Source organism: Nerophis ophidion, linkage group LG14 (genome assembly GCF_033978795.1).
Source record: "Nerophis ophidion isolate RoL-2023_Sa linkage group LG14, RoL_Noph_v1.0, whole genome shotgun sequence".
NCBI classification, from domain to species: Eukaryota; Metazoa; Chordata; class Actinopteri; order Syngnathiformes; family Syngnathidae; genus Nerophis; species Nerophis ophidion.
This window is the reverse complement of record NC_084624.1, coordinates 26,205,233-26,221,540: the sequence shown is the minus strand read 5'-3', so window position 1 is coordinate 26,221,540 and position 16,308 is coordinate 26,205,233. Positions and strand designations below refer to the sequence as shown.

Sequence of the window (16,308 nt, the reverse complement as noted above, 5' to 3'; positions counted from 1 at the left end):
CACAAAATCCTTGAAATTGCCATACACCTGTATATGCGCCAGGACTGAGACCTACTACAATTTGGCAAACTCTGCAGCACGTGTGATGTTATGTCTGCATGCAGGTCTTTATTGCGTTCACATCAGACGTCGCTCTATCGCCTTGAAAAATCTGAAATTGACGTCCAACTTTGAGTGTAAACGTAGCCTAAGATATACCTTCTGTAACTAAGAAGAACTATTATGACATCTGTGTTACTTATAATACGTGCATTCTAGATTGGCATTGTCTTAGTCAGTATGATGGAATGCATTTCAACACAACCACCAAAACCGGTCCTTGTATTGGAATCTGTGGTTTCGCAATATTTGAAGTAAAAAGAAGTTAGATGCTGTATAGCACAACATAGTAGTGTCTTGTGTTGGAATAACTGTTGATTGTATGAAATTGATCATTGGATAAAGCTTAAAATAATTGAGGCAAAATTGAGGGCACAACTCGGCTGCAACCACCAGAGGGGTAAAATAACTAGTTACAACTAAAAAATAAACCAAAATGATTTAAGAAAAATACATTTTATTACCAATTAACAATAGCACAGATTGGTTTAAATGTCTGTGTACTGTACATTTTGTTAGTTTTTTTTTTTTTTTTAGAAATCATGATTTCTAGCAAATTATATGATGACATCACGTTGACCACACCTCTAGCCACCTCCCCACCGCCACGGGTATCTCAGCAATTTAGGGGTTACCCTAATATCGTTTTAACCCACAGCACTAATCCAGATTCCACACTGTGGTACAACTACTCCGGGCAACATTGTTCCGCTCAACAAGATATTGAAACAGAAGTTTAGTACATGCACTTTAAAAATAATTTAGTTTAGAAATTTTGAAAATATAGTTTAGTCTAGCTAGCATGGGGAAGTGAACTTTCAGGATTTGCTATAGTTGTGTCGATTAGGTTGTATTACAATCTCAACTATCATTGAAATGTAGAAAGAAGTTAACTACTGTTCATTGTAAACTGTTAAAACAAGATGTTGTGTACTCAGTCATTAATGTGGTAGAATATTCCACTACTTTTTGTGCCTTTTTGTCTCATAACATTTGATAGACCTCTTGAATTTAAAAGGTCCAACTCATACTCATGTACTTAAAGCCATTTTGAAGTAAAAAATATTTAGCTCCTTTCTCTGTTACGTCTAAAGCAGTGGTGGCCATTACGTCGATCGCGAGCTACCGGTCGATCGCGGAGGGTGTGTCAGTCGATCGCCAGCCAGGCATTAAAAAAATAGACCTAAAAACTAGCGATCATCAATCTTCACCAAGAAGTAACTTTTGTCACTTGATTGACATTCACGGCACCCAAGGTTCTTGTGAGATAATGTTGGCTGCTGCCAGCTCATTATTAAGAAAAAATGACCGACAGGAAGGTGAGAAAAACTTTGTATTTGCGTTGTACCTTTTGTCAAAACTGTAAAGATCGACTGCCCAGTTCTGTATTCACCATGAAAGCGCTGCTTCATCCTGTCTGCGCTAACAAAATAGGAATGTCAGCTTGAAAGCTGCGGAGTTTTCCGCCAATGTATTTCTTCTAAAGTTTATAAAAACGAGTAGGGAAACAGGACAAATATGATGCCCAAAACCAACCCCTTTCATGTGGTATTGAACAGATAGGAGGACTTTCTTTCTCCATTTGAAAATGTGGACGTTATCAGCACCACTGTCTGATTCCAATCAATGCAAGTCATCAGAATCAGGTTATACACCAACTTATATTTTTGTGTTCATGAAATAAAGAAATAGATATGTGTTAAACATGCTTGTATTATCATTAAACACCTCTAACTTGTTGACAAAAACGTCTCTTTCATAAATAAATATAAATTATATATATAAATAAGGTAGATCCCCTCAATTTGGTCAATTGAAAAGTAGCTCGCATGCAAAAAAGGTGTGGGCACCCCTGCTCTAAAGTGGGCACACCTACTGTTTTTTTAAAAATCTCACAACTGTAAATGCACTATTGTGTCTAAAGCAAGCTGGGGAGTGACCACTTGATGGTCCTTTTAAAAATACATATAAAAGCTTAAGTTAATTTGCCCCCTGCACACTCCACTTGTTTTAAAGTGCAACTACATAGCAAACTAACAGTGGCTAGCAGGAAATAGTTTAAAAATGACACTACTCGTCTCAACGCTTGACAATTGATAACGCTTTTTTTGAACGGTCAATCTCAACCAACAGAAAGAGATGCAATGTGTGTCTTTTTTCTGCGACAGGATGGACAATAACCCTGCTCACCAATGTATACTCAACATCTAATGTGAGCCATTCAGTATTTAGTATAAGTAAATATCCCTCTATTGATTCTGTTGCAAACACAAAGATTAACGGACAAAAGGTTTCAGTGGCGCTGATGATCAGAAGTTTGGATCCATCAGTTACATAAACAACTTATCTTAGCAGTTGTAATAAGCAAAATGTTTCAGTCCGGCCTTACAGTCGACACCTGAAATATTGAAACGCTCAAGTCCACACATGCTTGTTCTACACTCTTCCTCCCCCGCTGTTTGTGTTCACACCGAGGTGAAGTATGTGTGAACGAGAGGTCAGGGGATGTGCAACATTTTCTTAAGACAACTGTTGCTTGGTCAGAACTCAGGAAGAGACTTTTTCATTACCAGGCAAAAAGACAAAAGCTAAAATGGATAAAGTAAATAGGAAGAGAATCGACATGGAGGAGGGACGGTCAGAGGTGGGCCGCACATTACAGGCCTGGGGCCAGCTTTTTACGGAGGTGGAGGTAGACAGAGAGCAGGTGGCGGTTTCGACACACCGATAAGGCAGCCACAGCTGACAGAACGCCTGATAAGCAACCTGTCCGTCAGGTTTGGCAGCCTGCTTGGCGAGGCGTGCGCCTGTGCAAGAGAGAACACGAAAAGCGAGTGACGGCATCTCACCAGCTGTAAGAGCATATTCAGCAGAAGTGCACCTGGCATTGAATTGGAGATTATACTTACTGTAGGCAAATCCTGACTATTCAATTCCAACGCCCAAAGTAGGACATGCGAGGCTTACAGTAGCACTGAATGAATTTAGCACAGATGCTAACCCTGCTTTGCAGCGCTATTGTAAAAAAAGTCCTGATCGAACCACTAATGATACACCTATGAAAACCCCGAAAGGGATAAGTGTTAGAAAATGGATGGATGGATAGACTTTTACACTGCAGGCCAAAAGTGGCCCAAATCGATTTTTTCTAAATCCAATTTTTTTCGGCTGACTGTTTACACTGCAAATAAATAAAAGTGAAAGAAGTATATTTATATAGCGTTTTGCTATAGTGCCTCAAAGTAAAAAAACAATATTTAAGTTACATTTAAACCAGTGTGGGTGGCACTGGGAGCAGGTGGGTAAAGTGTCTTGCCCCAAGGACACAACAGCAGTGAACCTGGAACCCTCAAATTGCTGGCACGGCCGCTCTATCAACAGAACTATACAGCCTCAATAAAATGAAAAAAATAAATAAATAAATAAAATGTGATTTTTATCAGTCTACAGTATAAACACGCATACGCCCCATGTGGCCTCAATGTGGCCTCGACGCCACTTGCTTGCGCAAGATTGATCAAGTGAAAACAAAGGAAATTGACTGGATTCCGTAAATGAACAAGGAATTTGCTAGTACAAACCCTGTTTCCATATGAGTTGGGAAATTGTGTTCGATGTAAATATAAACTGAATACAATGATTTGCAAATAATTTTCAACCCATACTCAGTTGAATGCACTACAAAGACAAGATATTTGATGTTCAAACTCATACATTTTTTTTTTTTTTTGCAAATAATAATTAACTTAGAATTTTATGGCTGCAACACGTGCCAAAGTAGTTGGGAAAGGGCATGTTCACCGCTGTGTTACATCACCTTTTCTTTTAACAACACTCAATGAACGTTTGGGAACTAAGGAAACTAATTGTTGAAGCTTTAAAAGTGGAATTCTTTACCATTCTTTGTTTTATGTAGAGCTTCAGTCGTTCGGCAGTCCGGGGTCGCCGCTGTCGTATTTTACGCTTCATAATGCGCCACACATTTTTGATGGGAGACAGGTCTGAACTGCAGGTGGGCCAGGAATGTACCCCCACTCTTTTTTTACGAAGCCACGCTGTTGTAACACGTGCCGAATGTGGCTTGGCATTGTCTTGCTGAAATAAGCAGGGGAGTCCATGAAAAAGACGGGTTGCATATGTTGTTCCAAAACCTGTATGTACCTTTCAGCATTAATGGTGCCTTCACAGACGTGTAAGTTACCCATGCCTTGGGCAATAATGCACCCTCATACCATCACGGATGCCGACTTTTGAACTTTGCGTCGATAACAGTCTGGATGGTTCGCTTGCCATTCGGTCCGGATGACACGATGTCGAATATTTCCAAAAACAATTAGAAATGTGGACTCGTCAGACCACAGAACACTTTTCCACTTTGCATCAGTCCATCTTAGATGATTTCGGGCCCAGAGAAGCCGGCGGCGTTTCTGGATGTTGTTAATAAATGGCTTTCGCTTTGCATAGAAGAGCTTTAACTTGCACCTACAGATATAGCAACCAACTGTATTTAGTGACAGCGTACCTGAGCCCATGTGGTGATATCCTTTAGAGATTGATGTCGGTTTTTGATACAGTGCCGTCTGAGGGGATCGAAGGTCACGGTCATTCAATGTTAGTTTCCAGCCATGCCTTTTACGTGGAGTGATTTCTCCAGATTGTCTGAACCTTTTGATAATATTATGGACCGTAGACGTTGAAATCCCTAAATCTCTTGCAATTGCACTTTGAGAAACGTTGTTCTTAAACTGTTTGACTATTTGCTCACGCAGTTGTGGACAAAGGTGTGGGGGTGTACCTCGCCCCATCCTTTCTTGTGAAAGACTGAGCATTTTTTGGGAAGCTGTTTTTATACCCAATCATGGCACCCACCTGTTCCCAATTAGCCTGCACACCTGTGGGATGTTCCAAATAAGTGTTTGATGGGAATTCCTTAACTTTATCAGTATTTATTGCCACCATTCCCAACTTCTTTGTCACGTGTTGCTGGCCTCAATTTCTAAAGTTAATGATTATTTGCAAAAAAAATAAATGTTTATCAGTTTGAACATCAAATATGTTGTCTTTGTAGCATATTCAACTGAATATGGGTTGAAAAGGATTTGCAAATCATTGTATTCCGTTTATGTTTACATCTAACACAATTTCCCAACTCAAATGGAAACAGGGTTTTTACTACAAAATAAAATAAAAGTCGTCACCATAGATATGGTCGTCACACCTTAAAATTTGTGTTTGTTTTACTAAGAGATTAAAACTTAGACACACTTTAATGATCCAAAAGGTAAATCATTCCACACAATAGTTCAGTTACCAAGGATAAGGATGGAAAGGATAATGCACACAAGCGCACAAAAAGAGGGTGAAAACAAAAGGTATAAAGTAGACTAAGATGTACCATAGTAGCAATATAAAATAAAACATATATGTAATATTTACATATTATATATACAGTACATAATATATACTTATATATTATATTATGATATGATATTATATTATTACAATATATAACAAATCCCAATTACCATGTACAGTATTACAGTACATGTAACAGCTGCAGCAAAAAAAAGGGCAGCATAAAATAAAGTAGATCCAGCATAAAATATAGAATCGTTGCAGCTGAAATAGACTCCAGCACCCCCGCGGCCCCAAAAGGTACAAAATGTAGAAAATGGATGGATGGTCGCTAACATAGAACCGGTCAGGTAATAGACAAATATCATCCGTAAAAATAAATTAAAGTAATAAAATGTATGAATGGATATATATAGTATGTGTATATATAGTGTAATATATTTGGGAGGGTTCTAATCTTTTTATGGCTGTTAAGTAGAGAAGGCAATCAGGGTGGATTGTTAGCTTTTTTTTTTCAACTAACATGTAAACAAATACACCACAGTGTCAATTCCAGTACTTCAACAATTGCTATTTCTTTGGAAACAAAATATATATTTTTTATATTACATATAGTTTATTATTTGCACACTACTCACTAGGTATGCGGCGAAAATTTGGTCATGTAAAAATTACTTTTCTCACCGAAACCGGATTTTGCTGGCGAGCTGCATCTTTCCCAGTGCACACGAATGACGTAGCTCGCCCACAGTTGACGAAAAACTTACATATGGGTCACATTCAGGTCACATTGCCGTTTAGTCACATTTGAAAAGATCAGATTTGGACTACCTCATCCTGAATCTGATGCAAAACCATTATATTTGAAGCAATTTGGAACGTTTGGATTGGTAAAAAAAAAAAAAAAATCCGGTCTGTGTCACTTGAGGCCAAGAAAATCAGATTTGGTGTGCAGTGTAAACAGGGCCTATTTCTATTTTCAGCATACAACAATAAAACTTTAGACCACAATCAATTCAGTCCAGGTTGCTTTGATTTATTTGAATTATTAAACCATTTCTGCAACAACAGAGGTCTACTCAGCAAGATCTTGGAGACCACAAGGGACATCAGTCGGACAGATCTGATTGAAAGCATGCTTGAAAACCGGCACTTTTTAGTCGCCTTGACACTGGCTGCCTAAAACCAACACCTACAGACCGGCTATAAACCCTGGCAGACGTAGTCCCACCAGAGATACGTCGAAATGCAGCAAGCAAGAAAGAGTAGCAACAACAGTCCCGTGTTCAAAGACATCCTCTCTTCGGTCATGTGCCAGCCAAAAGCTGCATTAAATCGTGGAAAAGTTTCCTGAAGCACGTCCCACCTCTCAGAACACAGAGAACAAGCAGTGGAGTCACTCGGTGGGAAGAACAACCTGACAACCCCTCACCAGAAACAATAATAGAGCTAAAGACAAGCGAGGCACTGCCTCCAGGAGCAGATACCAAATGCGCAGTGTGGAAATGTCTTAACAGACTAAGATCTCGTGTTGGACGAGCTAACGCCACTCTTGCTAAATGGGAGTACCTGAATGACAAGGATGCTATGTGTGACTGGGGCATTGCACCACAGACCATTGAGCACCTCCTGATCTGTCCCCTGTTGCCACCGCCCTGCACAGCATCGGACTTAGCAGAGTTTATTGAGAAGGGACAGCAATCTCGCTAAGCCTTGTAAATGATTGTTTTGTGGACACAACAAGAAAAGCAGTTTTCGCTAAAAGAAATAAAATGCATTGAATTAATCGGCAAACTGATGGCATGAAAAAAATAGTTTTATGTAACATTGTAATGTACATTCTCTTAACTTTAGCACCATATGAGGAGGGCCTAACAAAAGTATAACTTAGGGGAGCAAGATTTTTTTTTTTACACATATATAGTTTCTTGCTTCTTAAGACCGATTGAAATGATAACTTATTCGTGTTTATTATTCAATAAGTTTAGATTTAACTCTAGTTTGTGCACCCCTGGAGGTATAAACTACTCAACCAAAGGTAGATTTGACTAACTACCTGTAGATTCGTTCTGACAAAAGCCAGTATTTTCTTTTTATTATTATTATATATTTTTTTTTAAATTTGGGATAGCCCCTTGAGATGCAGGATTAGATTTTTATGGTGTTCCATACACAAATACACATACAACAAAACAGTGGTCCCCAACCTTTTTGTAGCTGCGGACCGGTCAACGCTTGATAATTTGTCCCGCGGCCCGGCCCGGCGTGGGGGGAGGGGGGGGGGAATTTTATTTTATTTTATTTGTCATGAAAAAGGGAGGTTTCTGTCATGAAAAGGGGAGGTTTTTTATGTTGATTTAATAAAAAAATAAATAATTTTTATTTTATTTAATTAAAAATTTGGGCCGCGGCCCGGTAGTTTGGGAACACTGCAATAAAACACAACAAAAATACACTGCTTTCACACTACACTGTAATTCATTAATGAAAATAGAGAAAAGATTTGGGCCTAAAACAGAACCTTGTGGATCAACTCTATTTGATTGGATTGATGACCATTGACAGAAACATGTTCATATCTGTTGTGAAGATAAGAGTTAAACCAAAGGAAAGCATTTTGACTCTGTCCAATATGATGATGGTAAAGTGCTGTCGTCCATCATCAGCATTTCCATGGTGAAATCACAGATCGCTTTAGCCCTGGAGTTGTCTCTGGCAAACTTTTTGCAATTCTCAAACGCCACAGCGATAAGAAAGTCTCTCTATGCGGCTGGCTTTGGGGCAACTTCTTCAACAGCGCAAGTCTTTGTTGGTTTTCAAAACATTGTCAAAGCGACACAAGCGTTTTAGTTATCTGATGAGGTTTGATGTCTTAAAGTGTGATGATGTTTTCCTCCTTGTGGAATGTTTGCAGAACCTTTGGTGCAAACTGCATGTAAAATGTCTTCCTCTGAAAAAGAAGAAATCCTACACGATCAACGCCATGTTTGTTTATAGTGAGCTCTGGGGAAGTTTACGACAGATTTACAGCATGGAAAGTGAGAGAAAGGGAGCACTTGATTTGCTCACCCTAACCCATTACGGGAAATCTGGTCTCATTGGAGCTTGTGCTTTTTTTAATCGGTAGTCAAAGCTTTTTTTTTTTAAATCTTAGTTATCTGTGTGACGTCATAATTCCTTACATCCTAATATTGGTCATGCACCCTTTTGTACGAAAATATTTTAATGAAAAACGTAAAAAAAACTTGATTATTAGGCATCGCGAGAGTTACTGAAGCCTCACGCAATATTTTTATTTCTCACAACTCGTGACAGTGACACAGGATTACAATTCCAAAAACGTTGCAATGATTTGCTCTGATGAATCAAAACTTACAGATATTATTGAAATAATTATCGTTGTTATATTTTTTTATACTCATTTGTGTCAGTGCATGTATCGTTATAGAGTTTTTAAAAAATGTTTCTTTTACTTCACTGATTGGCTGGCATACATCACAATGTTAGTTTTACTTTTGGTTTCTATTTAGTTATTGTTTTATGTATTACACTCATTATAATGTCACATGGGCAAATTCACAATCTCCACTGTTGTACACAAGGAGTCCATTTATTACGCCCACTCAAATGACCAAATATGTTTTCATCCTTGCCAAATAAAGGGTTGGAAAAAAAGAAAGTCATATTACAGTCCCCAATTAATTTTTTCCTTTGGCATTTCAGTGTGCTTTTTGTCAGCATTCACATGCCCTTTCCGTGGGATTTGCAATTTGTACTTAATATTTTATGTGACTTTTTGTTCTGTTGACTCAGGTCAGCCAACATAGTGATGCATCATTTACATGTTCTGTGGAAAATATTGAATTATGTTGTTTTGATCAAACACGATTTAATCAATTGTCTTTTTCTTATTTGTCTGTATCATTTATTGCATGCCACTTGCATGGTTTGTGCTACATAAACACAACTCTTCTTCAGACAACTCAGAGGATGAATATTTACCCAAAAGACCTGAATCATCCCCTCCTCTTCTTTCTTTTCTCCTCCAGGGAAGCCCCAAAACATTGAGAGCTTGGAGCGGGTCCAGCTGTCAGGGACGTACAATGTCCGCAAAGGGAAGCTTCAGCTGCCAGTCAACCGCTGGACCAAACGGCAGGTTATCCTCTGCGGCACCTGCCTCATTGTCTCCTCTGTCAAGGAGAGCCAGACGGGGAAGATGCACATCCTGCCGCTCATTGGAGGGAAAGTACGTCACAAGGCTTCTACACCAATGCTAAAGCCGTAATGTTCACCTACCGCTACAATGCAACACCTTATCAGATATATTTTGACCTTCAGCTCATTTACAGTACATATTTTATCCCTGCAGCTATCAAAGTAGCTTTACTTAACTACCTTTCAGGGAAGAAAATTTGACCTTTTATCCATGTATCGCTTTATAAAGCTGGAGGATTAGCTCTCAGGGCTCTTCTACCCTAAGAAAGCCTCTCAGCGCTCACTTTTCACAACCATTCCTCAACATGCATGTGCCTGCAAATCTTGCATATACAGAATGTAGCGTACTTAAAATCTTTTCCTTTTCTTAAAACTAGACAGTGCGTCTTATAACCCGGTGCACTTAATGTACGGAATAATTTTGGTTGTGCTGACCGGCCTCGAAGCTATTTTATTTGATACATTGCGAAATGATAAGTGTGACCAGTAGATGGCAGTCACACACAAGATATACGTGTAGACTGCAATATGACTCAAGTACACAACACTAAAATGTTATATGTTCCATTGAAAATATAAAACATTGCACACAGCGCTCAAAAATCTATCAACATTTTTTGGTACGACTTTAGTAAGCTATGAAGCCACACCGCTTGATGGATTGTACTGTGGTTCAACATACGAGTATTATTATGGTATGTGTATAAGGCAAGACATTATCTGCCGGTGTCTTTAGCCATGCAAAAGCAACTTTTCTTACCTTCTGGTTCATGCTGATTTGTATTTGGGATCTCGATAAGTTCTGAAAATGTGCGCACTTCCACCTTTTAGTCGTAGTAGATAAGCTTCTTCTTTTTCTCTATCTTCATGTTATGGGACATTCATCGTCCGCTGTTGCCATTTCTAATATAAGTAGTGTAAAGTTGTTACTTATATCTGTCAGTAAACTCTCCATAAAAGCGCTAAAACATACCGGTGTAGTGACTTTACATAGTTCACCAAAGGAACTTTAGTTACTCGAGCGTTCTGGTTGTACGTTTTTTCACTGGACACATTGTTATTGTTACTGCACTAGTGAGCCACGGAAGATGCTGCTCCGTTATTCCATCCATCCATCCATTTTCTACAGCCTTTTCCCTTTAGGATCGCTGGGGGCGCTGGTGCCTATCTCAGCTACAATCGGGTGGAAGGCGGGGTACACCCAGGACAAGTCGCCATCTTATCGAAGGGCCTGCTCCGTTATTGATTGAAGTAGTCTGAATGTCATTAAAGCAGTTAGCTCCATCTTTTGACACTTCTTCCACTCCCGTCCTTGCACGCTACACCGCTACAACAAAGATGACGGGGAGAAGACGCTGTCAAAGGTGAGCCACGTAAATAAGCCCGCTCACAAAACGGCGCAACCTGAATCGACTGTCAGAAAGCGGCTTGAAGATGATTTGTTAAACATTATCCATGCAACATTTTGACCAAAGAACCACCATTACATGTTATGTAGACCACAAGGAAGAGTTTTCCATTTAGAAAAAATATATATATTGTGACCCCTTTAATGCGCCCTATAATGCCTTTTGGTATAAAAATAGACCTGACTAGACCCGCTCATCGGCAGAGCACCTTATAATTCGTCGTGCCCTCTGGCCTGGAAAATACAGTACTATAAGTCTGTAAGATGGAGAAGAAGCAATCGTGTGAGTGAAAAGTGCTTCAACAAAGTTTGTTTTTACAAGTTGATCCTACATTTGGGTATAAATTGTATCATGTAGTGAAGGGTCAAACTATACTGAAGCATGGGTGCCTCATGAAACATGATGAGTGATACTGTGTCCCTCGAAGTGTGTGTGTCACTTTAAGAAAAAGCCATGTGACCGATACAGCTGCGCTGTCATTTGACTGAGAAGCGCCAAACTGACTTCGTCATTTATTTTGGTTCACAAGTGACAGCTCGTACGGAAAGATGTCGAATCATCGATCTGAATGGAACTAAGAAAATGAAACAAATATATAAAACAATATATAAAATACTTATAAATGGAACTAAGAAAAGGTACAAATCCAAAGAATGGGATAATGCTGATTTTGCAGAACCAAATACGATAATTGGTTTTCTTTCCTACACTTCAACCTACACCCTTTCGGCTCAATCATTGCTCAAATGAGTGTTTTTTTTTTTTTTTTTTTTTTTTTCTTTTCTTGTTGTTGTTCTTTGTTTTATGTGAAGATTGCCGAAATAAAATACATTGATTTCCTTGTTTACTATTTCCCTATTTTACCAGACTTTATAGCATTTTGTATTCCTTTTTCCGTGCAGCAATTCGTAATAAACAAAACAAAAAACAGTAATATGTGATAATTTTATTTGCAGGTCAAATGTGACTTTTTTAATTATTGTTTTTAATTATTTGTTTGTTTTAATCAACACAGTATCAGTACGGTGTCAATACAGCCACTGAGTGTGCCATACACTCACTGAGAGTCATTCACTCCTCAATAGTATCAGGCGTTAAGGCCTTAACATCTACTTATTGTTGATCATGTTTACTAATTATATAATATTATTTTAAATATGCGTTTTTGTGTTTTACATGCACCTGGGGTTAGGCTGATTGGCAACACTGAATAGGCCCTAGTGTGTGAACGTGAGTGTGAATGGTTGTCTATCTGTGTTGGCCTTGCGATGAGGTGGCGAGGTGTCCAGGGAATGTACCCTGCTATCCGCCCGAGTGCGACTGGGATAGGCTCCAGCCCTGAGAGGGACAAGCGATAGAAAATGGATGGCTGGAAGTGGGTCAAACTTGAGCCTTGATGCTAGAATTTGGTTTAAAGTGATTATCGTAAGCCCAACTGTGAACAGTGTGCGCCTGCAGCTTTAATGCTAATGAGCTGTTTGCCCACGCATGTCTGCTAGCATAGCATTAATGTCACATTTAAACAACAACCTCATGCTACGTTAGCCTATGCACAGAGGAGAAAGCGCTCAAGTAGTGAAGCCTGCTTTATTATTTTCTCTTTTTTTTTTCCTTAACAGTCATGGTCAAAAAGGTTGTTTCAATAATTTTGCCGCTTCAATTTACATTTTTACAGACACATAAAATGTGAGGCAGCAAATTTGTTGAAAGACAAATTTAGATAACTCTCCAAACTTGTGGCCACGTCTGTAACTCGGGGTGGGTTAATATTTATAGAGAGGGCAAGTATTGGCACATCCCTCTAACTGTGTGTGTCTGATGTCTGCAGGTGGAGGAAGTGAAGAAGCACAATCACTGCTTGGCCTTCAGCTCTGCCGGGCCTCAGAGTCAGACCTACTACGTCAGCTTCGACAGCTTCACGGAGCACCTCCGCTGGCACAGACACGCTGCCAAGGTACCGCCAGCAAAAAAGGGCGTCAGAGTGAGATGGAGCGAGGGAATGCATGCATATGCTCCCACGGCTTTATTTACGGGTCAACTGCATTATATATCACAAGCACACGTGACTGCAAAGGGGGCACAAAGTAACAGCCATGATCACAGAGCATGTGCAAGCACAGCAAAGTGAACATATTTCACTGTAGTTGACACTTTGGTGTGGAACTCAAGGGTCACCCCTCCTTGCTCTCTCTCGCTCGCTCGCTCTCTCTCCTCTCCTTTTTCTCACTTGAACTGAAGTAGGTCATAGCCAGAAAACCTCTTTTCTAAATATTAACAGGAGCGTGCATGTCACCAGCACCCAGGGGACCACTCAGAATAGCAGCCTGCATAGAGGCAACACGTGCCCTAGCCTAGACCGCACAAACGTGGCCCAAGTGTTTTGCCTTTTCACCTTTAGTCAGGAGGTAGATGCTTGTCAGACAGCTGGTTCGTGCATTGCAAGAGTAGCTCTAAAGCGGTTGGACCCAGTGTGGATGGAAACTTTGGAATTGGGTTTTCAGGCAAAAGGCCAGTTTGCCTTAAGGCACTGCCTTTAGTTAGGGACCAAGCCCTCAACTGATAGAGGACACAGCCCCCTCATTCTGGCATCAATTGTTTCCTTTGGGATGAGTGTAGTAAATAATTCCAACACTGTCAAATTCTTATATGATGTAATCTGCCTGACGTTGTTAAGGCTTAGAAAATAGACCGGAAGTATCTCACTAAAGTGAATATAGTTCTCACATTTCAACAACTATTCAGTGTACAGCTTGAAAGCAATATATATTTACTCTACTATGACAATAAGTTGACTCAGAGATAGACATAAAACATTGACAGTACGATAAAGCAGTATGGTAACGTTAGGCTAAAGTATTACGTTATGGTATTATAATTACAGCCTTGAAATGTGTTATTTTGAAATAACTTTTCAGCTAAACAGTCATTTTAAACAACATAATAGAACATGATGACATTGGAGATTATGTATGTAAAATAGATAACAAAAATAAATACGTATATTCTTTCTACATAAGTAAATGATAATGCCTTTCTTAAAGTGGTCCTTTCATGCAAACCCAACTTTTGTTACCTATTTGTAACTGCTTATGTGTATTTGGGATCTGCATAAGTCCCGAATATTTGAAATCAAACAGTAAAGGCATTGCGGAGATATTTATAAAACAATCTTGTTTTGCGGATTATCCTGCTCAGTGGCCTTGTGGTTAGAGTGTCCGCCCTGACATCGGTAGTTTGTGAGTTCAAACCCCGGCCGAGTCATACCAAAGACTATAAAAATGGGACCCATTACCTCCCTGCTTGGCACTCAGCATCAAGGGTTGGAATTGGGGGTTTAATCACCAAAATGATTCCCGAGCGTGGCCACCGCTGCTGCTCACTGCTCCCCTCACCTCCCAAAGGGTGGAACAAGGGGAGGCGTCAAATGCAGAGAGTAATTTCACCACACCTAGTGTGTGAGTGGGACTATTATTGGTACTTTAACTTTAAATGTACTTGTAGAAATGTACCTAAACATTCTCACTCAATTCAGTCAATTTTATTTGATGTAAAACCGGCTGTGCCACAACATCATGTCCCCGATTAAACCCAATGAAGGACAATACTTTAATTAGCTCAAATCACTACATAAACTGTCAGCCTCATCTAAAGTAAAACATGCCTCACTTTTAACCTTTATGATGTGTGGCAATGTCCCTGCAACAGTGAAGAAGTCGCTTCGAGTGTGCAAACATTTGTCCTGCATTAGTTCAACAACAGACTTTCATAAAAACAAGTATCTTCCATTTTCTTGTATCTATGACACTAGGAGACAATGAAACGGTAAGCAATAACAGTTGGTTAAAACTGTGTTACTGGTATGTTAGCAATTATAGCTAAATTTTTTGTGTAGCTTTTTAGCCTTCTAATGACAATAGCACCACAGTGGCCAAAACTACTTTTAGTTGGATCAGTGCCTACCGTGTTTCGCAATGGACCAGTTAGTAATATAATCCGTTATTTCGATCGCAAGCCTCGATTATGTAGCCTATAACATACCAAGCTGTATTAGCCGGCTCGGGCCTCTATTGTTTCCAAGGTTTCAAAGCAACAGTGGAATGTTTTAACATGATTTAGAAGAGAAAAGCATTTAATTGTCAATATAAACGTGCTTACGTCCGGGATCTAACGTTGGAGAGAAACATATTAGGAATACGTTTAACCTTAGCCAGTGTATAGTACTAGGTTCGATACAGTTGATACACCCGCATGCGACCTGAATGATTTTAATTTTACTGTACAGATAAAATAACATTTCAGTGGTTTTGAAAACCGTCAATTTTTAATACCACCATATACTTTAAAACCTGTAACCGGCCCATGCCTGCAAACGGTCATTATTGCCTAAATATCTGGCAAGACGAGGGAGTGCCTAGAAAATGTTGTCTTACCACGACGTGGGACGGCGTGGCGCAGTGGGAGAGTTGCCGTGCGCAACCCGAGGGTCCCTGGTTCAAATCCCACCTAGTACCAACCTCGTCACGTCCGTTGTGTCCTGAGCAAGACACTTCACCCTTGCTCCTGATGGGTTCTGGTTGGCGCCTTGCATGGCAGCTCCCTCCATCAGTGTGTGAATGTGTGTGTGAATGGGTAAATGTGGAAGTAGTGTCAAAGCGCTTTGAGTACCTTGAAGGTAGAAAAGCGCTATACAAGTACAACCCATTTATCATTTATTTACCCACAGTCAAGGATGGTGGTGGATGAGTGCTGCCAACAATAGGGAGTGATTGTTCATTGCAAGGAAAAAATATTTCAGAAAATAGTCATCATAAAACAATCATAATTCAAATCAAAGAGTGTAGATAACATACTTTCAGTCGTCATATGCACAATTTAATAAGTGTTTTCAGCCTGGATTTGAACATTACCGTGTTAAGACATTTAGCCTCTCATCCAAGTAGTTTTCATCACTTCATGCTCACAGACTTAGCTTGGACAGATCTAGTCTGAGCACTTGGTGCACAGGTCCTAATTATTTATCCTCTAACATGAAGAGGAGCGTATGCACAGGAAGGAATGCTTATGTTTTTTTGTGCGGTAAAAAAGAATGTGTCCTTCAATAAATGTTAATCATAGAATCGAAACGCTGGTACACTAAATCACATCGTTCATACACTAAATGGAATCGTATCGAATCGTCCATATACTAAATCCAATCGTTCCCTTTTTAAAGAATAATTAATTTTTTAAT

General features: G+C 39.5%; 1 protein-coding gene across 1 annotated transcript in view; it reads left to right on the top strand.

Moving 5' to 3' along the window:
• The window catches only part of phlpp1 (PH domain and leucine rich repeat protein phosphatase 1), a 101,015-nt gene that overhangs the window by 55,505 nt on the left and 29,202 nt on the right, over positions 1–16,308 (top strand). The window contains exons 2-3 of the mRNA XM_061920264.1: positions 9,504–9,700; positions 12,907–13,032. Of these exons, the coding sequence (XP_061776248.1) occupies positions 9,504–9,700; positions 12,907–13,032 (323 nt within the window). The remainder of the gene's footprint in view (positions 1–9,503; positions 9,701–12,906; positions 13,033–16,308) is intronic.